The 26,199-nt window shown below is 58.9% G+C and overlaps 10 protein-coding genes and 2 non-coding genes across 12 annotated transcripts; 5 read left to right on the forward strand and 7 right to left on the reverse strand.

Moving 5' to 3' along the window:
• Positions 1-430: 430 nt before the first annotated feature.
• On the reverse strand, positions 431-1,789 carry EHS24_001900 (uncharacterized protein; the record flags this gene model as incomplete). The annotated part of the gene is made up of 6 exons (XM_028617660.1): positions 431-457; positions 496-579; positions 616-1,528; positions 1,580-1,642; positions 1,691-1,706; positions 1,759-1,789. 6 exons carry the CDS (start codon positions 1,787-1,789, stop codon positions 431-433), a joined length of 1,134 nt encoding a protein of 377 aa, XP_028474123.1.
• Positions 1,790-2,307: 518 nt separating this feature from the next.
• EHS24_001901 (uncharacterized protein) lies at positions 2,308-3,006 on the forward strand (the record flags this gene model as incomplete). The annotated part of the gene is made up of 1 exon (XM_028617661.1): positions 2,308-3,006. The coding sequence occupies one exon, from the start codon at positions 2,308-2,310 to the stop codon at positions 3,004-3,006; it is 699 nt and encodes a 232-aa protein (XP_028474124.1).
• A 405-nt stretch (positions 3,007-3,411) lies between these two features.
• EHS24_001902 (uncharacterized protein) lies at positions 3,412-5,746 on the forward strand (the record flags this gene model as incomplete). Its single annotated transcript, XM_028617662.1, has 9 exons — positions 3,412-3,836; positions 3,875-4,015; positions 4,052-4,273; positions 4,308-4,392; positions 4,435-4,611; positions 4,651-4,834; positions 4,886-4,940; positions 4,991-5,312; positions 5,351-5,746. The coding sequence occupies 9 exons, from the start codon at positions 3,412-3,414 to the stop codon at positions 5,744-5,746; spliced, it is 2,007 nt and encodes a 668-aa protein (XP_028474125.1).
• Positions 5,747-6,072: 326 nt separating this feature from the next.
• On the forward strand, positions 6,073-6,188 carry EHS24_001903. The gene has a single exon. It is a non-coding gene; the product is annotated as a tRNA-Val (tRNA).
• A 14-nt stretch (positions 6,189-6,202) lies between these two features.
• EHS24_001904 lies at positions 6,203-6,327 on the forward strand. Its single transcript has one exon. It is a non-coding gene; the product is annotated as a tRNA-Phe (tRNA).
• Positions 6,328-6,575: 248 nt separating this feature from the next.
• EHS24_001905 (uncharacterized protein) lies at positions 6,576-8,506 on the reverse strand (the record flags this gene model as incomplete). The annotated part of the gene is made up of 6 exons (XM_028617663.1): positions 6,576-6,607; positions 6,645-6,837; positions 6,890-7,672; positions 7,729-8,311; positions 8,347-8,381; positions 8,438-8,506. 6 exons carry the CDS (start codon positions 8,504-8,506, stop codon positions 6,576-6,578), a joined length of 1,695 nt encoding a protein of 564 aa, XP_028474126.1.
• A 557-nt stretch (positions 8,507-9,063) lies between these two features.
• Positions 9,064-10,456, reverse strand: EHS24_001906 (uncharacterized protein; the record flags this gene model as incomplete). Its single annotated transcript, XM_028617664.1, has 2 exons — positions 9,064-10,014; positions 10,055-10,456. 2 exons carry the CDS (start codon positions 10,454-10,456, stop codon positions 9,064-9,066), a joined length of 1,353 nt encoding a protein of 450 aa, XP_028474127.1.
• An 879-nt stretch (positions 10,457-11,335) lies between these two features.
• On the reverse strand, positions 11,336-12,507 carry SAM4 (AdoMet-homocysteine methyltransferase; the record flags this gene model as incomplete). The annotated part of the gene is made up of 3 exons (XM_028617665.1): positions 11,336-12,248; positions 12,299-12,441; positions 12,478-12,507. The coding sequence occupies 3 exons, from the start codon at positions 12,505-12,507 to the stop codon at positions 11,336-11,338; spliced, it is 1,086 nt and encodes a 361-aa protein (XP_028474128.1).
• Positions 12,508-12,887: 380 nt separating this feature from the next.
• Positions 12,888-14,507, reverse strand: EHS24_001908 (uncharacterized protein; the record flags this gene model as incomplete). The annotated part of the gene is made up of 1 exon (XM_028617666.1): positions 12,888-14,507. The coding sequence occupies one exon, from the start codon at positions 14,505-14,507 to the stop codon at positions 12,888-12,890; it is 1,620 nt and encodes a 539-aa protein (XP_028474129.1).
• Positions 14,508-15,126: 619 nt separating this feature from the next.
• Positions 15,127-17,190, reverse strand: EHS24_001909 (uncharacterized protein; the record flags this gene model as incomplete). Its single annotated transcript, XM_028617667.1, has 6 exons — positions 15,127-15,227; positions 15,294-15,350; positions 15,587-15,803; positions 16,073-16,220; positions 16,870-16,946; positions 17,131-17,190. The coding sequence occupies 6 exons, from the start codon at positions 17,188-17,190 to the stop codon at positions 15,127-15,129; spliced, it is 660 nt and encodes a 219-aa protein (XP_028474130.1).
• Positions 17,191-17,707: 517 nt separating this feature from the next.
• On the reverse strand, positions 17,708-20,386 carry EHS24_001910 (uncharacterized protein; the record flags this gene model as incomplete). Its single annotated transcript, XM_028617668.1, has 1 exon — positions 17,708-20,386. The coding sequence occupies one exon, from the start codon at positions 20,384-20,386 to the stop codon at positions 17,708-17,710; it is 2,679 nt and encodes an 892-aa protein (XP_028474131.1).
• Positions 20,387-22,481: 2,095 nt separating this feature from the next.
• Positions 22,482-23,589, forward strand: BUD32 (serine/threonine-protein kinase bud32; the record flags this gene model as incomplete). Its single annotated transcript, XM_028617669.1, has 4 exons — positions 22,482-23,144; positions 23,254-23,376; positions 23,439-23,508; positions 23,552-23,589. The coding sequence occupies 4 exons, from the start codon at positions 22,482-22,484 to the stop codon at positions 23,587-23,589; spliced, it is 894 nt and encodes a 297-aa protein (XP_028474132.1).
• Between the last annotated feature and the right edge of the window lie 2,610 nt (positions 23,590-26,199).

Raw genomic sequence — 26,199 nt, forward strand, 5'->3', positions numbered from 1 at the left:
GCGACAACCGTCGGGCAGCCCAGAAGCCTTCCAGCCCATCCTTTGAGCCAGCGCCGATGGATCTGTTGGCGCCAGCGCATGCTTCTGGTGATCGCCGATCGGTCCGTGTCCTCCGGCACGGATCTCGTCACGGTGACTGTAGCTGGGGGTGGAGGTCAGTGATCAGTGCGCCAGTGCGCTGTCAACAAAACGCCTGTATCAAAACTACAGCTCTGCGGATGCCGATGTACTGGGGGTGGTGACAGCTAGACCACCATGTGCGTTGAGGGACACGGGATTCAGCGGATCAGCGGTTAGTGAGGTCAGAACCAGGACAAAATGCTGGAGAGCAACTCTTTCAAGGACATAGTGAGAAGGAGCGCTGAGATGACCTGCGCGATGCGAATGCGTATTCATCTCACACACGTAACGAAGAAGGTATACAGCGGGTCTATGCGGCGCCGAGGAATTGCTGTCGCTGCAAAGGTCAGCAGCGATCGTCTCGTAAACACTCACCAGCTGCTTAACAGACGCCTGCTGCGATGGGTCCAGGGCGTTGATCTGGTCAGCGGTAAGTTGGAGGACCTGGACGAGCATAGTCTGATGGGTTAGCAAACACAGACATATGTTACCCACCCTTTGGTCTTCGGGGAGACCGGCGAGCGCCGCCTGGGTGGCAGGAGGGAGCGGTGCTGGGCCGGGAGGGGCGATGGGGGGAGGGGCAGGAGGGTAGCCACCGTAGGCAGCAGGAGGGCCGACCGCGGGAGCTGGAGGAGGAGGAGCATTGTATGTGGCAGGGCCAGGAGGTGGGCGGAACCCGCCACCCTGTGCCGGAGGATAGGGAGGGTAGTTTGCTGGCGGCTGGACTTGGGGAGGGTAGGGAGGGTATGCGTTGCCAGGTGGGGGGTATGCTGCTGCTGCTGCAGCGGCGGCTGCGGCGGCAGCAGCAGTAGCGGTATGTCCGGGCGCGAGAGGCTGGATGCGCTGGAGGACGGAGGGGTCGACAATGTTCATGAGGAGCATGGCCTGGAAGAGCGCGTAGGCGAGCTGAGGCTGGCTGCTGAGGAGGGCACGCGCCTGGTCTGGCTGGGTCGTGATGAGGGCCTTCATGCTGGCCATGACGTCCTGCATCTGCCCGGGGTTGATCTCGGCGAGAGTCTTGGTGATCGAGTCTGTCCCTTTCAGGCCCATAGGCGGCTCCTGCCCAGGAGGAAGGAGACTCAAGTCGACGTGAGGCTGGTCGCCACCACCCATGACGCCGCGGGGCGGCGTCTGATCGCGGTGCATCTGCTGCTGCTGCTGCTGGCGTCCAAAGCCGCCTGGGCCACCGGGGCCGGGAGGTCCACCTCGCCTCCTGCCGCCATCGTCTGTTGAGAGCTCAATACGCACCGGGCGGCCGTTGATTGGCACGTCCTGCAAGTTGCGCACAGCCGAGTTCGCGGTGGCCTCATCTGGTCGAGTTAGCGTGACACGGCAACGAGGGCTCTCACCATAGAACTGGACAAAGGCGTAGCCTTTTGAGCGGCCAGTTTGGGGGTCAAACTTGATCCTGGAGTGGTTAGTGGACAGCCGAGCGTCAGGAAGGAAGGACATGACTCACTCTACATTGCTAACAGGGCCGACCTCGGAGAAGACGTTGGCAATCTGCTCCTCGGACACATCACTGGTTATAGGTCAGCACAGTATTCAACTGTCGAGAGGGACGACGCACTAGGGAATGTTGGCCACTGCACAAGAGTCAGCTGGAGGTCTTGCGATGGTAACGACATCAATACACACCAAACACGGTTCGGGAAGCCTGGGGAGGCATGTTGGGCCGTATCGAGTCCTCGCGAGTTGGAGCGTTTGCAGGGGCAGGAGGATATGAACGGCGAGATGTACGAGTAGGTGAGGGAGGGTCGAGAAGTAACGATGCAGTCGCTGTGGAGTTGAATGGATGGATGAGGAGGTTTCATGGAATTGATGTAACGGGGCCGAGGCAAAAGCAAGGAGCTTCGGCGGCTTCGCTGTTGACCACGTGGCAGTTGATGTCAAGTCGTTTAGAGTATTTCAACAATACGGAGCGTTCGACTCTTTAAGGGGGTGTTGGCGTTTTTGACAAATCCGGGATGTTGCTCGGTCTCTCCGTTGATCCGTTGTCAGATGACTTCGGCATCCATCTCGCCGGTGGTGCCGTTGCCAAGAACCCGACTGGTGGGGGCACCATACGTTGGGGTTGCACAAGTTGCTTTTGATCTCCATCCTTCAGCCGCACAAGACACGCGCTGGCACGAACAACACAGATCTCCCATCTTCGGACTCTCAGCCCAGCAACACATACCGCACACAATGGCACCGACGTACACGCTCTACGGCTGGGGCAACACGGCCTCGACTGGCATTCACTGGATCCTCGCGGAGCTCGCTGCATCGTCAGAGGTCACATACGAGTTTGTTGACGTCGACCTGCCGCACAAGCAGCAAAAGGAGGCAGCCTATCTGGACATCAACCCAAAGGGACGCGTGCCGACGTTGATCGTCGACGGCAAGCCGGTGACTGAGACAGGTGCGATCGGCCTCCTGCTCTCGGAGCTTCACCCCAAGTCGGGCTTGGCTCCTGCTCCCGGCACACCTTCTCGCGCAAAGTTCCTCGAGACGCACACATATGTCGTCAACTCGCTCCTCCCAGCGCTCCGTGACTGGATGTATGCAGACAAGGACCAGACCAACCCCGAATACGCCCACGGAATCCGCCTACTGACGCTTCAGCGCCTGAACAGCATTTATGCCTTGCTCGACGCCCAGCTCGCACAGTCCAAGTATCTCGTGTCCGACGACGAGCCCACCGAGGTCGACTTTATCATGACGGCTACTCTCTCTTGGGACGGCTTTATCGACATTCTCTCGGGACAGCACCCCAACCTCAAGAAGTACACCGAGACCATGAGAAGCCGCCCTGCCTGGAAGTACATTGAGAAGAAGGAGGGAATTGTGCTCAAGGTCCAGCCGTGGGAGGAACAGTACCTCACCATCAAGGGCAACTTGTAGTGTGTGTGTCAACATAAGCGAGACAGCTGAAAAGGATTCTTGGACACGAGGTGGTCGAGTGCTGCGCCGAGCCTGCCGAAGGAGACGCAAGCGTGCCTTAAAATAGACGATACGTGCGGTGGAGGTGGTTCAGTCATCGATTCGACAATAGGGAACGGCCGCTGACGGCGCTAAACCGGCACCGCACAGCCCCTTGTCATCCACTTCATTCTCATCTCTTCCTCTCTCTCTCTCTCTCAATCATACACGTTCTCACCAAGAACAGCCTGATCCACTCCCCGGCTGAGCCATCTTGCAAGCTTCAACCGCGACTCGCTCAGCACAATGGATATCGACGACCACGCGGCACGTCCGCCAGACCGCGTCAGGCGGAGACCCTGTACAGCAAGATGCTGTCTCATCACCATGGGGGCCATTGGCACACTCATTTTTGGTGTTTTCCTGTGGCTCACTGTCCCCTGGGCATGGAAACTCTTCCAATACTCTCCTCACTCGAATATCGTGGTCGACCTGGACAGCACCAGCAACAAAATTTACCCTCTCATCGGACCTGATAGCCGGTTTGATGTGGCCTTGACGGTGTGGGTACGCAAGTCCAACAGCGATACAGCACACCCCGAACGGTATCTCCCGGAATGGGGCGGCGGTGATCAGGCCAACAACTCGGATGCGCACCACATCGCACTCTACGGACCCACGACGCTGGCCGACGCTCTATACTTACCCGAGGAGGTCGCGGTCTACTCCGACATTATTTTTGAAGACTTCTCCCTCGCCAGCAAACACCGCGAGGTCACAGTCGACTTTAAACTTCCTCTCAAGAGACTATTGTAAGTGGCCCACACATCTTGCCAGTTCTGACAGGCAGCTCGGATCGCCTCATCAACATCAATGACGTCAGGGCTGCGCTTTCACTCGTTCCTCGCGACCCCTCTTTCCTGGAGCACGTCGCCAATGTCACAACAGTCCTTCCTGACGGCATTGCCATGCTGCCAAACTTGGACCCGGCGTGAGTAGTAGTTATGTGGCTGTGCTAATGTACTAGCCTCAACGTTGATGGCCGTCTGGGCGAGCCTGGATCGGTTAAACGTCTCGCTCTCGAGCGGCTGGCCACCTCCGTCCCGCTTGTCCGCTTCTCGGAAGAGTTCCGCGACACCGACAATGCCACGACAGTCAACGAGGAAGAGGGCGAAGAAAAGGACAATACTTTAGGCGACATGGACAGTGCAGGCCCCAAGGGCAAGCTCCACCCCTTCCTGCGCACTAGGTGAGCCACCAACAGCTATCAAAACTGACTTTAGGTCACACTTCTACCTCGTTAACGAGACTCGCCCCCTCAACTCTGACATGTTCAAAAAATACGTGTCAGCCATGAAGCGGGACGCTGTGAGTGGTTGGCATATACCTGTACCGACTGACTCTTCTCAGTGTGTGCATAAGCACTTTGGAAAACGCGTGGCATCGCGCTTCTTCTGCGACACCTCCGAGACTTATCGCTCTATTGGTCACTTTGGCACCATGTTTGACCTCGACCAGGGAGACGGAGCCGACACTGGCCTGGCATACGGCCCGTATCTTGGAACCACCCCACATGGTCACTACAAGGTAAGTATGGGGAATCCTGGCCCTCTGCTAACCGATCAGAACATGCGCCTCCCGGATGACCTGGACGCAGTGGATGTCAAGTTGACCGTCATGTTGTCCTCATACAAGCCCTGGCGTCTCGCTCTTATCAACGGCTTGACGTTGGACCAGTACCCAGACGCGCACCTTCACAACGCAACAGAAGTCGAGCTACAGGCCAGTGAGGACGCCTGGAGGATGATGCGTGAGTACAGTACTGCCATACCCCTTGGCTGACGTTCAGATGGTATTGTAGTCGCCCCCGTTGAAGGAACAAAGGCGTGGACGCGCTTCGTCTTGGCAACGATCCAGTATGTCACACTGTCGCCGGATTGCACGCTAACAGCAGTGGGATCATTAGCTTTATGGGACTCGGCCTTCTCGTTATCTACTGGTACACGCGCCAAACGACAACAGGCATCAGCCAAACGGGAACCATGATTAGCGTCATGGGCACTGTGCTGGTTTCCGTGACTGAATTTGTGTGGGAAGACGAGTCCGTCTGGTACTTTGTCGTGTTCAGTGGGTTGCTGGGAAGCGGTGTGGCCCTCCTGCAGATCCGCGCGGTGCAGCCCTTCACAATCGCCAAGGAAGGATCCAAGTGGACGATTCGCCGGTGGCGCTGGACCCATCGCGAGCGTGCCACAAGGCGTCTTGACCCATCTTGGCTGTATGCTCTGGGGGTGAGTGATTCACGTGAGGCTTGGTTTCTGACTCGCAGGTGTTCCTCGTGACCTTTAGCGTGTTCCTCATATGCGGCAAGTACGAACTCATGCTTAAATCGCCAAGCATCGACCCTGCTGCCGATCCTACCCCTCGCCCCCTGCACTATGCGATCACCGTTTACGCTGCAGCGGAGTCCACTGCCATGATACTGCAAGCCATTGTCAACGCACGTTCCGGCACCTTTGCTGGTTCTTATGCACTCGGCGCCGCCTGTCAAGCAGGCATCATGCTCATCGAGCTCGTTTACCAGACACCAGCTGTGGGACAGCGCTTTGACACGGATGGCCTTGCCCTTCGCCACGCCATCGAGATGGTGATTGCATTCTTTGTCACATACCAGGCTGCAACCCTGCCTCGCGTTGAGCAGGTGATCCCAGACGAGGAAGAGTGAACACACAACTTGTGTTCACCCCGTACATACATGAACCTATACAGCATAATAGAGGCATGTAGAGCTCCATGTTACAGATGTATTGTGTAGCACTGCCATATTTGACGGTTGGCGAGGTTGATTTCAACCAGGATGTGGAGTGGCGTACGCACAAAATACATGGAAAAAATCCAGCCATAACGACCATTTCTCATCAGTCCTTCGCCGTCAACTCGACAAGGCTGACAAACCAGCCAGACGTTCGAGCCTGTACTCATCATCAAGCCATAGCCTGCATACGGTCTTCCTTCCAAGCCTTAAACTGCCGCGCAACAGGCCACCATCAAGGCGATTTAGCTCAGTTGGTTAGAGCGTGTGCTTAACACTTCGTACAGATGTCCCTTCACCGGTTCTCTGTAGAGCGTTGCGCACAAGGTCGGCGGTTCGACCCCGTCAAACGTCACACACATGGTCTCTGGAGACATAGCTCAGCTGGGAGAGCGAGCGACTGAAGTTCACAGTCATCAGGACTCCCGAGGGTGGACCACAAGTCCATGTTCAGGATCATCGCTAGGTCGGGTGTTCGATCCACTCTGGCTCCAATACCCTTGTCTAGGACAAGGGGACCATCTCTTTTGATGTCTGGTGGGGTTGGCGGGGTCCTGGGAGGGTTTGGACGGCTGGGAGGTGTGATGTGGATGAAGGAAGAAGAGGTTTGTGGATGTGGCGGAGGTCCGTTTTTATTCGCCGAGGTCAGTTTCGTCTCACCTGTCCTGTGCCACACCAGCCCTTGACTGAGACTGTTTAGATGTATACAGGTTTGGCATCTCTATGACAATACCCTATTCTATCAAAACTGCTTTACCACTGTGGGATCCTCGACTGATGGTCAGCTACGTGCCCGTTTTCTGCAACTCACTCAAGCCAGCCCACATCGCTTGGGCGGTCACACTGTACATGGTTGCAAACGCCGGCCGACCAACAGCCACAAATGGATCAGACGCAAACTCGTCGGTCATGATCGCGTTGGGTGCAGCGGCCCAGCCAGCAGCTAGGGCAAACTGGATGCACGGGACCATGGGGCGCATCATGAGCTCGACGAGGAGGCGCAGCTGTGGCAGATTTCAGTATGGCTGAAGTTCCTGACAGCTGGAAAGGACGCACCTGGTCAACCTGGCGCCTCAACTCGTTCACATCTGCTGGCTGTCCCTGGCTCATGGAGCTCATCGCTGCGGAACCGCCAAACTGGGAGACCTGGGGAGGGGCACTCGTTCCAACAGTGTTCTGGAAGGCTCCAACTTGACCGAAAGGGTTTGTCGCGGGGGCTGCAGCCTGTGGCTCGGCATTGGAGAAGCCGCCCAGCCTGGATAGTAATGATGGAGCAGTGGCCGCCGGTGGTGCTGTCACTCCGAATGCTGATTGTTGGGGAGCAGCGAATGGGCTAGGGTTGTTGAAAACGTTGGATGTGCTGGTGGTATTCAATGCGCTGGGTCCGCTGGCGTTTCCAAAGGCGCCCGACGAAGCAGCGCTGGCAAAAGGGTTTGATGCGCTGGCTGTCCCAAAGCCAGTTGCTGACGTGTCGTAGACTTGTCCACCAACAGTCCCGTCCGCTGTCTGATTGACAAACAGAGAAGCGTTTCCCAGGTTGCCAACTGCAGTCTTCAGCAGAGTCAGCTTCCTATGGACCTCTGACACCGATCTGTCGGGGTTCTTGCTGTGGAGTCGTTGGACTGTAGCCATCACTCCTCCTTCACAGGTGAGCGTTGTGAGACTGATCGCCCTGTCGAACACGAGTTGATACTCCCGGCTGAGGAGGAGGACAGGCTCGCCTTGCGATGATGAGATCTGCTGAGCCAGTGGTTGAGACACTAGTGCCTGTTGAGGCTGTACCGTGGGCTGAGCAACGAGAGCGTTCAAGCGGGTGACCTCGTTCATCAGCTGGGCCTTCTGGACAAAGGTCAGCGGCCATTCCCTCAGCACGGTGCAACTCTGAGACTTCTCACCTGGTTCAGCCAGTCTGCTTCAGCGCTCCGCGCGAGCTCCAATGTGCTGTTCAAGCTGTCCTGTAGTTGCTTGAGCTCGAGCTCGTACTGCTGCGCAGTTTTAGGGGTGGAGGGAGCAGTAGATGGTGGTGTTGTGGCGCTGGTGGAGTAGCCCGACGAGGTCTGACTGGACTGGATGGAACTGGTGGAGCTGGACAAGCTAGCAAAACCAGATGGTGAAGACCAACTAGTGGAAGTACCATTCAAGATAGGAGCCACCTCTCCCAAGGCGTTGGTCACCACAACACTGGGCGTGTTGAATGCTGAGCCAACGCTCCCAGTCGAGGCCGTACCCCAACTGCGACCGCCTGGAGTGCTGACGGCATTCTCGCCAGAAGCAAGGGTCGCAGCGACACCGTTGGGACCGAACAGGTTGGTAGGGACACCTGCCGTGCTGAAGATTGACGCTGCAGTGGGTGCACTAGCGCATGCAACGGATGGGGTGGTAACACCCTGCTGAGCGAAGGCAGACCCTCCTGCATGCCCTCTAAACGCTGAAGCCGACGCCGAACCAGCGACAGGAAACGCTCCAAAGACTCCCGCTCTGCCCAGTCAGCCCAGATCGCCTGGCCAACCTACGGAGCATTGCTGTTGTTCATACTTGCCCCAGTCTGCTGTCGTGGTCAGTCAAGTGTCACATCGTTGCCTAAGCGTGACAGAGTTCACTCACGTTCGAGGTTCTCTCTGCGAGCGGTACGCGATCTGATTCAAGCGGCTCTTCCGCTGAGCGCTTTGCCATAGAGATAGCTTGCGACCTAAGGAATGTACGTGTGATGAGATTGGTAGGTGCAAGTGGTGATCAAATGAACGGGTGGGACACTAGTTCGTTCTGGAGGTCTGGGGTAGGCATATGCCACCACCTTCCCATCACCACTGATGATGGCCCTATTGTTCCAGGAGGGAGTGTCGCGAACTGAGGCCATTTCCCATCAATCAATCAGTACCTCAGTATATCAGTATTAAGACTGCCAGGGTTCGCGACTGTGTCAAACGTGAGATCGCAGGGGAGTCGGGCATGCAAACCGATTTGGACAGCTGGACAATGATGGATGAACACGGACCATCGGCATCGCCTTTGAGTGCACACCTCAGGTCATTGTCGCCACTATGCTGTCATGCAGCCAGCCAAGTGATACTAGAACGTCAAATCTGCGCTTTAATGACCATCTGCAGCATATGTATTACATTCTGCACCAGTATCGCGTGGCATATACATGGCACTAGTCTTCAACGTGACTTCTTACTTGCGCTTCGTGTCTCCTTTGTCTCTCCTCTTTGGCTGGTCGCGTTTCATCACTAGGCCGAGCCGGCTGGGAAGGTGAGGTTCTGAACCGCCTGGATCTTGGGAACAGCGCCGAAACGCGTGTTACCCTGGTCCCAGATGGCGTAGATTGACTTGAGGAAGGCGTCGCCGAGAATGTCAAACGGATTGTCACCGCGCGACTGGATGGCGCCGTACACGTTGTTGGCGTCGGCTGGGGCGAAGATGAGGTCCTCCTTCTGGATTGTGAACTGGGTGTCGCCAACCGCAACGGTAAAGGTTGGGAGCTGGTCGACCGTGACGGTGTTGGGGAAGATGTAGCCCGCCTGGGTAGAGCTGTACGTGGCACCGGGAATTTGGGCGTACAGTGCTTTGACGACAGTGTCCGAGAGAAGAGCAAGGGTTGTACCAGTGTCGGCAATGGCGGTGTTGTTGGCCACGGTGGTCGTCTTGCCGTTGATGACCACCGACGTGGACGGGAACATCCAGAACCCCTGCGAGTTGTCGATGGGGGTCCAGGCAATCTGCTTACCAGAGGCGGTAACAAGGTCTTGATCGATGTAGCCAAAAGTGTAGAACGACGTGGCGTTGGCGTCGCGCGTGCTGTAAAAGGCAGACGTGAAAAGCTCGGCGCCGGCAGGAATGTCCTTTTGGGTGATCATGTTGGTGACAGGAGTGGGCTGCGGGGCCGCTTTGCCGTTGTCGGAGACCGTGTTGATGCTGGGCCACGCAAGACCGAGTAGACCGTCACCGGTACCTTGGGCGAACTGTGCCGAGAGGGTCTTGGCAATCTCGACACACTGGTTCTCGATAGCCAAGCCACCGAGCGAGACAACATCGGTACCGACATCACCGCTGGCCGAGCTCTGGTCACCGTACGTGATCTGCCAGGTGTAGCCAGGCATGGCCTTCCATGTGGACGACTTGGTGGGCGCGAAATCGGTGTGGTTCGTCTGCAATGTCTTGCTGAGCTCGGTAGAGAAAACCTGCAATGTCAGTCCACTATGCCCAGTAAATTGAACTCACCCAAAGGTCTGCCGATCCAGTGTCAAAGTCGAGGAGAAGGGTCTGGGCCGGCGTGCCAATCTGGACTTCGCAAAGGTACTCGGAGTCGTTCTGCTGGTCCTCGGCAGTCACCTGGCTCGTGCCTGTACCGCCTGCGACCTTTTTCATGAGGTTGCTAGTCATGTGTACGCGACCACCAATGGCAAAGTGGCTGTGGGCCAAACCGCGTTGGTGCGGAACACGCTCATGGAAGTATTCGCAAGGCTGGGTGGGGTTGAAGCCGAAGCGGTTGAGAAGGTACACATACGACTTGCCGCCTGAAGCCTTGTAGTTCTTGTTGTGGATTACCTTGACCTTGTGGAGTCCGAGGTCCTTCCTCAACTTGTTCTGAACCTGGAACATGGCTTCTAAAGAGGACGGCATGGTGAGATGAGGTCGATTTGAGTGTCGGTTGGGACAGGAAGGGATGGAGGTGGGAAGCACATGTGAGGGAGCGTGGACCGCTATTAATACCAAAACGGAGCTTCCGTCAACCGCTAGACACGCTGTCAGCTGGATATGACGCGCTGTGAGCGATATCAACTCATATTGACGAAAAGAGATGACGAGGAGTTTGTGGAGATGTCGCTCATCTGACGGCCCCAGGACCCATGAGTGACGCTCTGCAACATGTGCTCACGCGGATGGCTATACTCGGCTTGCCTTGTGTCAACAGCTCGTTACAGTCTAAAACGCGACGTTTAAGCTTTCACATCTACGCTTAGCTCCGCTGACCGCTCGCTAAGTCTGGCTGGGATCTGGGCAGGAACATCAGGTGTTTGTGGATACGCTGTTGTCAAGGACGCCGACTCTGGTGGTGGCCCGAATTTAAAGTTTGGAATGATGCGGTCGACGCAACTTGATGACGAGGAAGTCGTACACCGTCTTGCTTGGACCGAGCCGATTCCAAGCACCGCATTGGTGTACCCAGTTCGAGTCTGCAAGCCGTTGGTTTGCGTTAGTGCGAGCGTGACTGCCTTTGTAATGGTCCTGAGATGAGTGATGGGGTAAGTGGACCACGAGGTCAGTAGGAGACCCGCGACCCGTAAGCCCTCCACAGAATCCAAACTGTACTCTTGCCGCCCAGCTGTGCCGAGGTGTGCAGCGGATAGCTTTGTAAGGGTCAGAAGACCCATGCACAGTCCAACACTGGGAAGATTTCAGTTCAACCAGACGAGGTCGGTTCAGTCAGCCAAAAGGTGCAATGCTTCTGACATGCCGGCAACTGTATGCCCCATGCGGACCGTATGCTACTGTTCAACTCTACTTGCGCTCACCCACCACCGCCCTCAGTGCTGACACCTCGTCAAAGCTCGACTTGCAGCAGCCGCCAACGATGGCGCCACCCCAGACGGGACTGTCCGTAACCACCCCGCGAGCGACCGCGACAGTCTGCTCCGCCCAGTCTGCTGGAGGAACACGAGCAGCGTCCGACCAGCACCTGTGCACGACGTCGTACACGCTGCCTCCGTCCGGGTAGAGCACGAAGCGCGGCTCCGTTTCCAGCTTGAGCGCCGCGGCCGCGTCGGTGAACTGAGCCGCGAGACCGGCAAGGAACGAAGGGTTGGTGCAGTTCATACCGACACCGTTCGGGACCACAGCGTTGCCCGAGATGGGGCCGAGCATGGCGCCGATAACCTCAGACACGGGCACGTGCTCACCCGCGGCATCGAGCTGGCCGTGCTTGCCATCCGGGAACGCCGAGGTGATCCAGAAAGGCTTACGCCACCACTCAGCCTCGCCCCATCGTGCGCTCAGCTCGGTGTACAACTGAGCGACGGCACGGCGGATACCGCGGACCTCTGAGAGCACGGGCACAGTCTCGAATGCGAGCCACCCCACAGCCTTCCAAGTGGCCTCGTCGCTAGCGTACGTACGCAGACGGTCGAGGTGGTACGCTGCCAGCGCGGCCTCGTAGCCGTCAAGAACAGGGCCGGGCGCAGTGTAGTTGGTGCTGGGGCCGTCGGCCGAGTAGCCTTGAGGGCCGTAAGGAGGCGGGTAGAAGCCAGTGTACTCCTGGCCTGGGAAGAGGTGGGCTCCAAAGGGGCCAAGGGAGACGACCAGCTGGGCATCACCGGCCGACGCGCCAGCGACAGCCACGGCCTTGCGGAGGATGGACGCAGCGGCGTCTTCAGAGTGTCCGATGCCAACGAGCGCGGGGACGGAGAGCTGGTACCTGTTGGCGTGTCAGCGTGGAGAGTAGCCATGTGTGTTCAATAGACGCACGTCGCGGTCGAGATCAGGTCGGCACCAGCCGTGGCGTAGCCCGAGTGCACACGCTTGATAAAGTCGGGGTCGGTGTGGACGAGCTCACAGCCCCACAGAGGGGATGTGCTCACGTCGATGCCGAGAGCCTCGAGCGTGGTGCCCTGTTTGTCAGCTTATGTACGTCCGAGTCAGCTTACCATGCCGCCATCGAGAACGAGAATGCTCATTGTGTAGAGTAAGTTTGGATTGGAGAGAGATGTGTTGTTATTGTTGTTGGTAGGACGTGGCCCGAAAAGTTGGAAACTCGTTCCATGGCGTGACACACAGGAACTGCTCGCGTGATACAATTAGCCGGAGATAGGGTTCAATTAGCCGGATTTCTAGCCCCGGATTTGAAAGGGACGTTAAAAGCCGAGTTTTGTAATGTGTGGTGCTGTGCGCGGGTTGGGTCTGGGGCCGGTGCTTGCTTTACTGAGGTGCCCTTCAGCTTCTTCCTCTTAGCTAAGAACGTTCAAGGTGTTATAAGATGCACATACACTTTGCATTACGAGCAATATCCAGTTCCAGATGTCATTCTACCATACAGGACCATTTCCCTAGAGCGTAGTCACCACCGAGGCCCCGTGTCCTTGCTCTTTCGCCCACCTCCGCTCGTATCGGCCTTCCCCTGGTACCACCCCCAGACGTCCCCCTTGATCCTCTCGTACTCGTCCATACCCATGTCCCTCACCGTGTGAGTGACGCGGTACACGCCCTCCCCCATCTTCCAGTACCCTGCCTCGGATCCAAACCTCACCACTGCGCCGAAAAACTCGCCGTAGCCGAAACTCGTTCCGGCGCCCATCTCCTGCGCAGACCAGGCGTTGACGATGGTATACCGCAGTTTGGGGTTGGCGTGTATGTGCGTCGCCACCAGGGGGGCGAGGGAGGCGAGTGTGTCGTTGAGTAAAGGGGACGAACGGGGCCGGAGCTTGAATGCGGAAAGCGGGAGAGGGGGCAGCGGGAAGGGGAAGAACAGCGACATGTCGGCCGTGGCGGCCATGAGCGCCGTGTCGAGCCTGGAGAGGGCCTTGGCCATCGGCGAGAGTCGCGCTTTCGCTTTGAGCATGTCGATGTCGTCGTCGGGCATGGGTGGCGGCGATCTCGTATGGCCTGACGCCAGCGTCGTGTTGCCGTCCTCGAACACGACGACGACGTGGCGCACGCTCGCGGGAAGGTGGAACGGCGCCACGGGAACAGCACCGCGTCCAGACCGAAACACGAGGATGACAGTTTGCGTGCCATACCATACAGCCGGGACGCGTGAGGGTTCCTTCTGCTGTGGCTTGGGCTTCTTCTTGGTGCCCGCCATGGTTCTCTTGGGGCGACGTGCAGTGGTCGGGGTGGTATCGTCTCCCGGTGAGGTACCAGCAGCGAGGCACGCAACGAGCGTACGGCCCACAATAGGTCGCGGGAGTGCCGTACCAGCGCGAACGAACACGGTTGCTGGCTTCAGCGAGGCGAGGAGCGCGGCGAGATCCACACCGAGCCTCGGGTCGACCACGGCATCTTGTGTAACTCCAGCGACCAGGTCGGGGAGGTGTGGCGGAGTGTCCGAGTCGATGCTCATGCGCCGGCTGGGGCGTTTGTTGGGTACGAGGTGAAGGGGTACACCCAATACATGCACTGTGCGGACGGCAGCGACGAGGCGAGGGATGTTGGCCCAGCCGCGTCGTGGGATCCAACCATGCGGGGCACGCACACCTTGCTCGTCGATCACGATGTGGTGGACGAGGGCGGCGTCCGCGGCGTCTCGAAACGAGCGGGAGATGGCGCGGAGGACAAGCAAGGTGGCACGCGGCTGGGGGTGGTGCTGAGCATGCTTGCAGATGATGGTGGCGAAATGAGCGAGTGGCGGGGGTGTCTCGCTGGCAGGGTTCTGACCGAGGTCACGGTCAAGCTCAAGCGAGCTCACGGCCGTGGGCGACGAGCGGGCCGAGGTAGAGTAGTGAGACCCCTTATCGAGGGGGGCGGCGGGGAACGAGACCTGCTTGTCGCGCCGACGACGTAACGGCGGCATGGTGGTTGAAGGCTCGCACGAGGAAAGAGACTCGATATCGGTGTCCGAGTTGGTGATGGATATGTCGGGTGCCACAGTGGTGTCTTCGACTGTAGAGCATGGAACGGCCGGCCCCCAGAGAAGATGGGGGTACTGGGTCGCGATATGGCGGGCGATGCTGAAGACCATGGTGATGGGTTTAGAAGGATGGTGGGTGAGTGGCAAGGCAGCAAAGCTCAAGGGTTCTTGTACTGCTGACCAGCTGTGGGAGATTATCGGTTCGAGTTACTTACCCGGAGAAAGGAGTACCGCATATCCATCCACTTGACCGTGTGTGTACGGGTGTTGTTGACACACAGTGACAATGACGCACCGCCCGTGGCTGTTTATGAACAAGGGCGCACCGCAAGGGACTTTATGCGTGTGATGGAATCCATTTGTGGGAGACGGTTTTGCGGTGCGTTGTTTGAGATTCTTGCATGGGTATCGAGATAGTAGGGGGTAAGCGTGGACTGCAGGTTACAGCTGTGACTGATTACCCCAATGCATCATCATCACAACCTTTCTGTCAAATGGAACGAGATCATCTTTTCGGATATTCACCAATGGCGAGGACATTGCCGCGGCCTGCACAAGGCACAGTCACAGACATGAACCTTGACACACTGCGGCGGCCTGGATCTTAAAATACTTGAACACGAGGACCCGCGCGCGCTGGGCAGTTGCTACATGGGGACAGTGTGGCAGCCCTCGGCCGGCAGGATCCGCAATCGACGAGGCGAGTACACTCTCTGCGAGGGGGACGTCCTTACTGGGCCTTCTTGGCTGCCTTCTCGCGGTTGGCCTTGTTCATCGCCACAATGCGCTTAGAGATGGCGTTGTTGATACGCTTGTGGAGCGTGGGGTTCCCTGTGGAGTGTGAGCATGTGTGGAAAAGCAAGAGGAAACACCGCCGTTGCACAGGTTGAAACTCACAGTTGAAGACACCAAACAGTGTCTCGATGTGAACGAAGAACGGCGCAGTAACAAGGGCTGTAGTTGTCAGTATGTGTGTGTGTGTGTGTGTGTGTGTGTATTGACAGAAGCAATGAGGGGAGTCCGGTAGAGCCTGTGTGGCAACGAGGCTTGTGACGTCCACTAAGGCTTCGGAAGCATGGTGGGTGGAATTCACAGACATGTCGTTGGATCTGCCCTTGTCCGCTAGGCAGCGGCACAGCTCCCCTTCTAGCAGGATACCATGGCACAGGGTTGCCCAAAATCTCACTCACCCTGCGTGAGGTTCTCAGTGAGAGCCGGGGCACGACCCTCAAAGACAAAGTGGCCAATGAACTGGAAGATCCAGGCGCTGACCCACATGGCCGACGCAAAGGGAAGCGACGACGGGGTGGGGCCGAAAGCAGTCTGCCACGGCAGCCACGCGGGAGGGTGGGCGACAAAGTATGCCGACGTGAAGTACTCGATGAGCATAACCGGGAGGTAGGTGGCCTGGGTGTTGGGTCAGCAGGGTGATCTGAAAAGCCGTGGGGTAGGGTGGAACCAGCTCAGATGCCACAGTGGTACCATGTACCACTTGAAATCCATGACTGGACATTGGATGGTGGCGCGGTCCACACCCCAAACGAACAATTGCGGGGCTCTTCAACGCCACCTGGGGCAAGTCGTGGACCCCGGGCAGTGATTCTCGACTGGGCTTTAAAAGCACAGGAAATCTCTCCTGCAGCGACGGCCAGAAGTTACGAGGACCAAGAACTCACGCCAATGAAGGGGTCAAGGATCAGGTAGTAGAGCTGGAACGCGATCGCGAAGAGGGTGCCGACCGAGAGACGGGCCGAGAGGTACGGGGCGAGGTCATGGTTGACAAACTCGGGGATGAAGACGTGGCCAAAGATGATGAGGGTGGACCTGGAGGCGGGTTAGCGAGAGGTCATTGAGACATGGAAGAGCGGCGCAGGCGGTCAATGAAGGACGGTCGACAGTAGTGGAAGCTGCCGAGGGGTCATGACGGCTTGACTGGGGTTCGCTGGTGGCCTCGCCACGCTCTTGCTTGCATTGCATGGGCTTCCGCCACGCCACCCCTGCTCAACAGTGCGCGCAGGACAAATGGCCGCGCTGGGGACGATTCCCACAGCTCGTGGTAGAGGACCGATGGTCTTCTTCTGTTTCTGCTCGGCACGTCGGCATCCAAACGGCCCGTACCGCGCCACCCGACCCACGTTGCGCCCGGCTTAGCAAAAGACCGGAGGTGGGAGGGGGCAAGCGTTGCGTATGCCGCCCACCACGTCAAGGACAAGGACGGCATGCGTTGAGCCTCCAAAGTCCAATACGACAGGCGGCCGGTCCTTGGCCATCGCACGCGTGGTTTCATGGCTGCGGCTCGGCGAGCCGACCGACGGGCTAGCAACGTTGGCCACTACAAGCTGGCCGGCCGACACACGTAGCCGCCAGCCGCGTACGCGGTGTCGTGGTCCAGGCCTAGGTCAAGCCCAACCCCAGAGGGACAGCAGTCACAAAAAAGGGAAGGACGGAGAGGAAGGAGCGAGGCAACACCCACCACCAGATCTGAGGGATGCAGCAAAAGTGGATGATCTTGTTCATAGTGTTCGAGTGGTACGAGCCGTAGAAGGCGAGCTGGACGGGTGTCAGCTACATGTCCTCAACAACGGGGCAGCTGGGTATGGGGCAGCCAGTGGGGCCAGCGGCGCTGGCCAGTGGGTGGGTTTGCACCTAGCCTAGTACAGCCTTGGTACCACGTCCCTGCCATGGCCTGCCTCCCCCACCCCACCCACCCCTTGCGGGGCCTCTTGCGACATACCTCCTTCTCGAGGTGCTCCTGCTGGTGGCTGACGGGCGCTGGTGCTGTTTGCGCTGACATGGTTGGTACGGGTGGGGTATGTGTGGGTGTGCTGGGAATGAGAGAGTGTGTGGGAGGACAGAGGGAGGGTTTGGATTGTTATTGACTTGTGGGTGATGTTTCTTATGACGACGCGGTCATTTGGCGCCGAGAGGGGAAGGCAAAGTTCCCGTGCACAGATCCACCGGTAAATCATCCGTCCTTTTCCCGGATCCTGGGCGGTCCATCAGATCTCACATTCGCCCCCCCCATTGTTGTTGCCCGTTTGGCGCCAACTCTACCTGATCAAGTGCCCGCCCCACAACGGCCACAACCCCACATGCACACGTGTCCACTCTCTCCGCAACACTGTCCTATTTCGCGCTACCACCAACGACGTGCATCCTACATAGCTACAGACCACTAGGCTACAAGATTTCGATAAACTCGATCTCAACGGGATCTCCGAACACCCTCCTTCGACGCTCGCTGCCATCAGGCTCCGCAAAGAACAAAGACACCAAGAGCTACTGCGAGCCTCCGAGAGGGGTTTGCTCACTTAACCAGACGCCGAGGCCACAAAGTAGTTGTAGTTGTACGTCACGGGCGTGGTGGTGTACACAAAGTCCGAGCCCGACGAGTACGAGACGACGGTCGAGCCCGAGCGGGCGATGGTCGCCGAGATGCTGCCGGCGGAGCTGGCGACCTTGATCTTGTTGAGGCCCTTGGCCACTGCCACGGTCTCGGTGTTGGTTCCCGCGGTCAGCGTGACGGTCGCGGCCTCGGTGGCGAGGACGACTGCGTAGAGGTAGTCATCGGTCCAGGCGTAGTTGGTCGGGCGGCCGACAGAGTCGGCAGAGGCCGTGGCGGTGGCAGGGTGGGGGCGCGACCACAGCACGATCGAGTCGGTGGCCATGGTCGGGTAGCTGCCGGTCTTGAAGGCCGTGGCATAGTAGTTTGTCAGAGTAGCGAGGCCAGTGTGCGCGAACCCGTCGACCCACTGGGCCGAGTCTCCAGGCAGGCTGCCGTGAATGGGGCCGATGTATGAGCTCTCGCCAAAGTCGTTCCAAGTGAGAATCTCCGTCATGGTCGAGGTGGCGCGCATGGCGATGATCTCCTCCCAGCGGGTGCAGTAGAGCCAGTCGTCGGAGCGGTACAGCCAGTTCTTGTTGTACGAGTTGGCGCCAAAGTGGGTGAAGAAGAAGGGCGAGACTGCGGGCATGTACGATTTAGTGCCCAGCGCAGCGACATAGGCCGCGTCAGTAGAGGCGGTGCCAATGTCATAGTCGCCCATGGGCCAGGCCGAGTTCCAGTTGAACTCGCCGTCCATCCACGTGTACGAGGAAAAGCTCGACGTCGAGGAGAAGACTGCTGGGACAAACTCGACAGTGATTCCGCCGGCTGAAAGGACGTCGATAAAGGCAGTCTGCCAGCCGTTGAGCGATCCGGTGCCAAAGGTACAGCTCTCGCCCGAGAAGGTCGAGACGAGGACTGCGCCATTGACAGTTGCCTGGGCCGAGCTGGACGCGTAGGCCTTGACGAGGTTCACCAGCGTGGTGGCGTCGCTGGCTGAAGAGCACGACATGGACGTCATGTCAAACGAAAGGAACATTTTAAAGCTGCCAGCAGACTCGGCAACGGCGTAAGCAGTGGAAATGCGGTCGGGCTGCCACGAGTCGGAGCCCATGTTGAGCGCAAAGCCGTCAATGCCATAAGCCTTGGCGTTGGTGACGTCCTCGGTCCAGTCCGAGCTCGAGTAGCTGTACGTGTAGCCCACCATGTGGTGTGCCCAGACGTAGTGGCTTGCCGACGAGGCCGGCACCGAAGTTGTGCTAGGCGCAACGGTTGAGGTGGTGGTCGCGGGCTCACTAACAGAGGTTGACGTAGGCATGACTGTCGAGGTGGTGGTGAGACCATCGCTGGTGCTCGTCACACCTTGACTGGTACTCGAGATACCCGCGCTGGTGCTCGAGACACCATCAGTAGTGGAAAGCGACGGGGAACCGCTCGAGACACCCTCGCTGGTGGACTGCGACGACGCGGCGCTCGTAGGCGCCAGCGTCGTGCTGATGGCAGTCTCCGCGATACCGGTGGACTGTGACTCGACAGAGGTTGTTGCCGTGTTCGAGCCACTGGTGCTCGCGGCAGAACCGGTGGTAGCACCACTAGTCGAGCCCTTGGAATACACCTGGAGAGCCCACTGTCCACCGCACGTCTCGCTGCTGTCACCGGTACACGGGTCGTTGCAGCTTGCCGACGTCCAGTCGACAGTCGCAGGCAGCGTGGAGGAGCACCAGCACTCCTCGCCATTCTCCGTGGCGGCGTACGGGTAGCCCTTGTCGCCACAGAACGACTGGCACAAGGTTGGAGTCATGTTGGTGACTTTCTGCTCGGAAGCAGCGTTCATGAGGCGCGAACCAGAGTCGAGCGCACAGCCGATGAGCGTCCACGATGACCCTGTGGCCGAGGGGGAAGCGGTGGAAGTCCGCTCAGTGGATGTCGGCGCCGTGGAAGTGGGCTCAGTAGAAGTCGGCTCGACAGTGGACGTGGTGAGAAGCCCACTCGAGGTCGTCAGAAAGTCACTCGAGGTAGTGGGAAGACCACTCGAAGCCGACACAGTCGGCTCGCTAGTGGCTGTCGGGCTCGTTGAGGAGGGAACCGACGTGCTCGACGTCGACTCGGTGGTGGTAGATGTCGCGCTGGGCGAGGCAGTACCAGTACTGCTGCTCCCTCCAGCACTACACAGCACACCACCGAGTGTCGAGTTGTAAGTGTAGAGCGAGAGGTACCACGCCGCACCGCACTTTTCGCCACTGGACCCAGCACAGCTGGACGAGCAGTAGGAATCAGACACGGTGACGCCGCCGGACCCCTCCAGGTCCGTCGCGCAGTAGCACTCATCGCCATACTCTGTGCCCGCGATGGTGTATCCGCGCTTGGCACATTCCGTCAGGCAGAGCGTGGGGGAGTTTGACGAAGAGGAAAAGGCAAAGCCTTGCAAGAGGCGTTGCCCGCTCGACTCTGTCACGCAGCCCTCGTAGGTCCAGCCATCGGGGAGTGTGGAGCGGCGGTCGACCAGCGCAGCGGGGCGAGCGAGGCCCTCCGAGTCGCCATAGTAGAATCGGCGGAGGAAGCGGGCCAGGCGCGGGGATGAAGGGAGGGACGGCGCTGCGTCGGCCACTGGGGCAGCGGTGGACAGCGCCAGCAGAAGAGTAGCGGCAAGGGCGACCGGCGCCATGTTTGTTGACGGGGGGGTGGGGAGAGTGAAGGTGGAAAGGATCTAGAACCGACCGTCAAGGCCGGAGTGTCGTGCTGAGACCGTCAAGGTCTGCGAAACGTCTAGTGGGGGGGCCGTCAAGGCTGAGAGAGCACCAGGCTCTATGAAATGGGGGGGTGGAGTGGGAGGGGGGAAGGAAGATGAGAAACGTGACCGGCCGCGTCTCTATGTATGAGTCGCATAGCCGCGGGATCGCAGACTGGGGGCGACCGGCGACTACGGCTCAGGCGCTCAGGCATCCAAGTCAGCATGCAGGAGCGGGGGGTCTTGCCATGATGCTTGCATGCCTTGGCGTGTGTTGTAGGAGCTTGTTGATGTAGGATTTAGATGAATAGGTGCACGAAGGCTGGCATGGGCTCATAATAGCGCCGCTGCGGTGGGTGGCGTCCAGGGCGGGGGACAGGCGGGCGGGCGGTGTGCGGGTGCTGTGCGGTGCGCGTCGCGTTTCTCGGTGCAATTATGCTCCAACGCACGACCTTGTCGATCCTCCCGGACTCGCCGTCCCATTCATTGCGCGCGCTACTGGCCGCTGGCGACAGTCGGCGTGGACGCTCGGACACTGTGCTCCACCTGTGTCACATGTCACAGCACCACAGTGACGCAGCAGTAGGTTTCACAGTGCAGTCCAAAGATGACTAGTTGTTTTTTGGCATGGAGCGACCCCCCTGCCAACAGTGCGAAAGAAAAATCAATCGCGCTTTCCCTGCACCATATCTGCTGACGACTCCACTCTCAAGGTTTCCCGCCCTGGTACCATCCCTCTGGATCACCTCATCCCGTCGTACCGCAGACTCCCCCACTGCGGCCACTACGCACGCCGCAATCCCTGCTTCTGCCATATGCAGGGTGCCTTGCGCATATCAGCAGCCAACGAGCTGCAACCAAACGTCATGGGCGTTCACGGCCGCATTGCTGTGGCGGGGGCTGGGTGACAAACCCTCATATGTTCTTACTCGGCAGAGCTTGCAGTCTGTGAACTGGGGGAGCGTGGTTGGGCCGAGCTTGACTGGAGGCTGAGAGGCGCCGGCGTCCCGATCCGGGAAGGAAACGACACTGGACGAACCAGAACAAAACGCAGACGACGGCGTCCAGGGCCCGCACCCCGTCGGTTGGTACGTTGAACGGGACGTGTCCAGGATATGAACAACGGTGGATTGTAGGAGTGCCGGAGTGTGTAATGTTCCCAATGAATGCGTGGCAACAACACGCCTACAGGGACAGGGAGCGAGTAATCCTTTGCTGGACGCTGGCCGCAGGAGCGCTCATGAGTGGCATAGGTGGCCTTGTAGCGTTCGCGCGGGTACTTGAGATAGCGCCGGCCCATCGGACGGGCGAGGCGTGTTCCCGCACGGCCACTACGGCCGTGTGGTCTCCGTCGTGACGGCATCACAGAACAGCATATGGCGGCACCGCGCCCGCAGCGAGTAGTTCGCGTCAGTCGCCCTTGCTGCTGGTCTGCTGGGACTTCCCAGGGAGGGAAGATTGGTAGGAATCGGGGCATGCCCACGCTGCACCATCAAGACCACTCCCATTCGACGTCTGGAATTTTCCCTCTGTCCCAATACAGTAGTTTATCAGGAGCGGTGCCAGACGCAGCGATCCCTTCCTTGGTGGAATTGGTGCGCAGATGGTGGCGGTTGGCTCGAGAATGGCGGCGCGGTCGAGACTCAGTTTCTCAGCGTAGTGTCGGCCGTGTCGGGCGCGAGCGAGGCCTAGTCCAGCCAGGCCCAGAGAATGGGAGTGTGTGAGAGAGAGGTACCGATTTGAGAGTACACGCGCTGGGCAAGGCATGTATAAGGGTATTGCTTGGCAACTGATCACTTGGGGAAGAAGGATCGAAGGTTGGCCAGCATGCGCTCTCGCTCTCTTCTGTCGTTTGTTGACGCTCATTTGCTCAATTGAGTCAACAAACCTTCATGACGTGGAATTTCCTAATGAACGTTGCTTATCACCCCTTTCACGGACATTGAACTCCGTCTTTCAACTCACTTTCGCTGACGTTTTGACCAACTTGTGGTCCACTGCTGTCACGATAATCACAACACAACCCACCACCATGACCTACGAGTACACCGCCCCGTCTCTCTTGCTCCTCCCTCAGTCCGAGCTCATCAAGCAAGGAGCAGAGGCTCGCGTCTACTCTCTCCCTTCCCTCCTCCCGACCCCGAGCATCTACTGGCCACCCACCACGCCGGCGTCGTCGTCCACCTCGTCCACACCGGCGCCCACCCCCGTGATCCTCAAGCACCGTTTTCCCAAGACGTACCGCCACCCGACCCTGGACGCATCCTTGACCAAGACCCGGCTGCAGTTTGAGGCGCGTGCACTCGCGCGCGCCGGCCGCGCGGGCGTGACGGTCCCCAAGGTGCTGCTGGTGGACGAGCCGGCCGGCATCCTGGGCATTGAACGCGTGGAGGGCTGGAGTGTGCGCGAGGTGCTGGGCGGCGGCGCCGAGGGCGAGGTGGAGATTGACCATGCCGAAGAGGTCGAGCGCGAGGTCGGCGACGACGGTCCCGCCGCCGCAACAGGGGACGAGGTCGTGGTGGAGAGCGAGGGCCTCGCGGCGCTCACCAACCTGGGCGTGAGCCAGCAGGATCTCATGGCCCACATTGGCACCGAGCTCGCGCGCCTCCATGTCGCGGGCGTCATCCACGGCGACCTGACCACAAGTAACATGATGGTCCGCCTCACCCCGAACGCTGCCCACCCGTACGAAATTGTGAGTAGTGTGTTGGGCCGCGCAGCTGCGGCACCCATGCGATAGCTGCTACTCTCTCTCACCTGTAGAGCTCAGCTATGTCCTCATCGGCGGCCTTGCTGACACCTAGGTCCTCATCGACTTTGGCCTGTCCGCCAACGGCACCATCGCCGAGACCTACGCCGTGGATCTGTACGTCCTCGAGCGCGCGTTCGCCAGCACCCACCCCGCCAGCGAAGGCCTGTATGCCAATGTAAGTGTTTTGTTGTTTGACCTCGCAGCTTTTGTGTAGTCTTCCTTCACGCTGACAACCAGGTGCTTGACGCGTACGCAAAGGGCCTGGGAGAGAAGAAGTGGGCGCCCATCGAGCTCAAGCTCAAGGAGGGTGAGTTTTTACGTTCGCTGACACTGAACTGACATTGCTACAGTGCGGATGCGTGGGCGTAAGCGCGACATGTCCGGATAGATGACCGAGATGCCATTTGACGACTGTGTTGGGTCACGCATGTGCTACATAATGGCGGAAGGCAATCTGCTGGTCGTGGTGCTTACCGCCTGGCACACTGTCAGGTGTTCACTGAATATGGGCAGATCTGGCCGTAGGCTGACCAGAAACCACTTACCCGTTCCCACTCTCAGATACGCACTTTCCCATGCTCCAGGACCAACTCCGTCAACGGTCGCCGCCCCTCACCTGCCAGGGTGATGCTTCTCGGATCCCTCTGCACACTGTGTTTTCCTGTTGGAAACCTTCCTACAGAGCTCGACGCCCTGCAGATTACCAGTTATGTGGACGTCCAATGGCCGGCCGGTTTTCCCCGCCCGCCAAGACACCACACCGCATACACCACACACGTCCACAGAGAGAGACAGTGCACACACTCATGCCGAAACCGGCATCCAACTTGAACCCAAACCTACATCTCACGACCCACACAAGCCTGGCATGAGAAAGCCCCACACATGCGGTGGGCGGAGGGTGATCCTCCGCGATTCCGCGGAGTATCCCCGACCGGAACGACGCAGCAATAAACGCCAAACACACACAGCGCCTCACACAACCTCCCACCACACACACACACACAGAGCCAAAACCCTTGACACGGCGAAACGGCATTGGCACGGTACACCACTGTGCGATTCCCCGCTTCTTGTGGGGGACGTGGTGTTCATTATCATTCTTCGCTCGTGGCCAGTGACCGGGGTCGAGAAGGTGGTTACTGCAGTTAGTGCCCGCTCGCCTGCCCGCCCACCCGCCCGCCCGCTCGCCGACGGCGGCGGCGGCGTACTGTAGAAGGAGTACTGGTGGTGGTTTCATCCCGACGCCGTCGGACACGTCCCGCTGGACGTGCGGGTATGTGGCGCGCCGCGCGCCGCCTCTGTCGCAGGTACGCACGCGGGTTGCAGGCCAGCATTCCGGTGGGATGGAACCACGGTACATACAGTATGCACGCAGGCATCGCACGTGGATCTGATCTGATCCATCTTCTCACGCGCGTGTGAGACACTACTGGGGTTTATGCTTGATCCCCCCGGCCGTCCGAGCCGAGCCGGGGCGGGGGGGCGGGTCGGGGCGCCTCGCTTTGATTGTGCAATAACCAGGCTTATCCATTGCGAAAAGGGGGTTTCGCGATGCGATCCGCGCATGGCCGAGGGTGTGTACTGTATGTTACACCTACACCCCGTCCGGCGCCCGATCGCGTCTGTCTCACGGCCGTGTGCGCCGTCTCACACCGAGACGCGCCGTCACACAGGCAGCAGCGTTTCGGACTCCGCTCCGCCCCGGGGCGTCGAGTCCGGGAATTCGGGCGAGAACGTCCAGTGTACCAGTGTCCAGGACGGTGGAAATGTGCGCGGCTTGGGTGGATGCGGGATTCTTGGGTGGTTCAATACATTGTGGCTACGAACGGCGGCGGACAGATCTAGGAACCCCGTACGCTCTGCTCTGCTCTGCTCTGTCTCACGCGGCGACATGCAGCGGACACTGTATGCAGCGGGCACTCCTGAGAACACGAGCAGACACTGCGACACTGCGACTCCTGCAAATGGCCGCGGCATGTTCTGGACGCATGTGTGAAGAGCGCAGCCACCACTGCATGATTACTGAGAAGTAACGGTGGAGTGGGATTGGAGCTCGAGTCAAAGTTTGTGGTACCCTTGCGTCCACTGGCCACTGGCTACAAGACTTTCTCAAGCTCCTGACGCACCCGGCCGCGTCCCACCTCGCACACAATGCCACACCGAGCCATGGAGCGTCCACACCAAGTGGCCCTATGGCTTTGCACCTCCTGAAACGGGCACTCGTGTAGACATGGTACCCTGCCCGTCCACCCCGATATCGTTCCTGTCCGTTCTTTGCCCATCCACCACTGGGGCCCACTGGCTACTGGCCAATAGAGACGCCCGGGTTGCCGAGAGCCCCGCGACGGACTTTGCCCTTGCCCAGTGTCCGCACCAACGTTTTCGGCTCGGCACATCAAACGCCCTGTCCTGTGGACCCAGTGCATGGATGCCCTTGGCAGGGCCCGAAATGGCCTCCAGTGGACCAGTAATGTACGGGAGGTCTGTCATCACACACCAGACGCATGTACCCCGTGTGTGGCGTGGCCTTGGCGTTGGCGCTGGCGCGGTGCGATACGCCTGATGGTGGTTTGGAGATTGAGATTGTGGATAATGGATCTGGGGTCCCTTCATCACTCATCACTCAGAGGGTCAGATGTAGGCACCACACAGCACACACACCCTCGTTGGGCGTGCCGAGCGAATGATCCAGTAATATCCAGTGATCCAGTTGACGAGCATGACGAGTAGACGATCACGGCATGTCTCGCCACACGGCCCCCATTTCGTTGTATTTATGCGCATTTATTCCGAATTTATCTGAAAAATGACCAGCGGACGAATGAACATCCGCTGGCCACTGGCGGGGAACAGACAGATGGACACAGTGTACGTGTACATGTACCGTGCGAGGACGGGGACGGGGACAGAGACGGGGACGTGCGCAGCACACGTCGTGCAATGTGGAAAGAAGCATCGGCCCATCAGAGGATGGGGGGCTGGTGGGGCCCACCCA

Source organism: Apiotrichum porosum (assembly GCF_003942205.1).
Source record: "Apiotrichum porosum strain DSM 27194 chromosome Unknown scaffold_11, whole genome shotgun sequence".
In the NCBI taxonomy this organism is placed as follows: domain Eukaryota; kingdom Fungi; phylum Basidiomycota; class Tremellomycetes; order Trichosporonales; family Trichosporonaceae; genus Apiotrichum; species Apiotrichum porosum.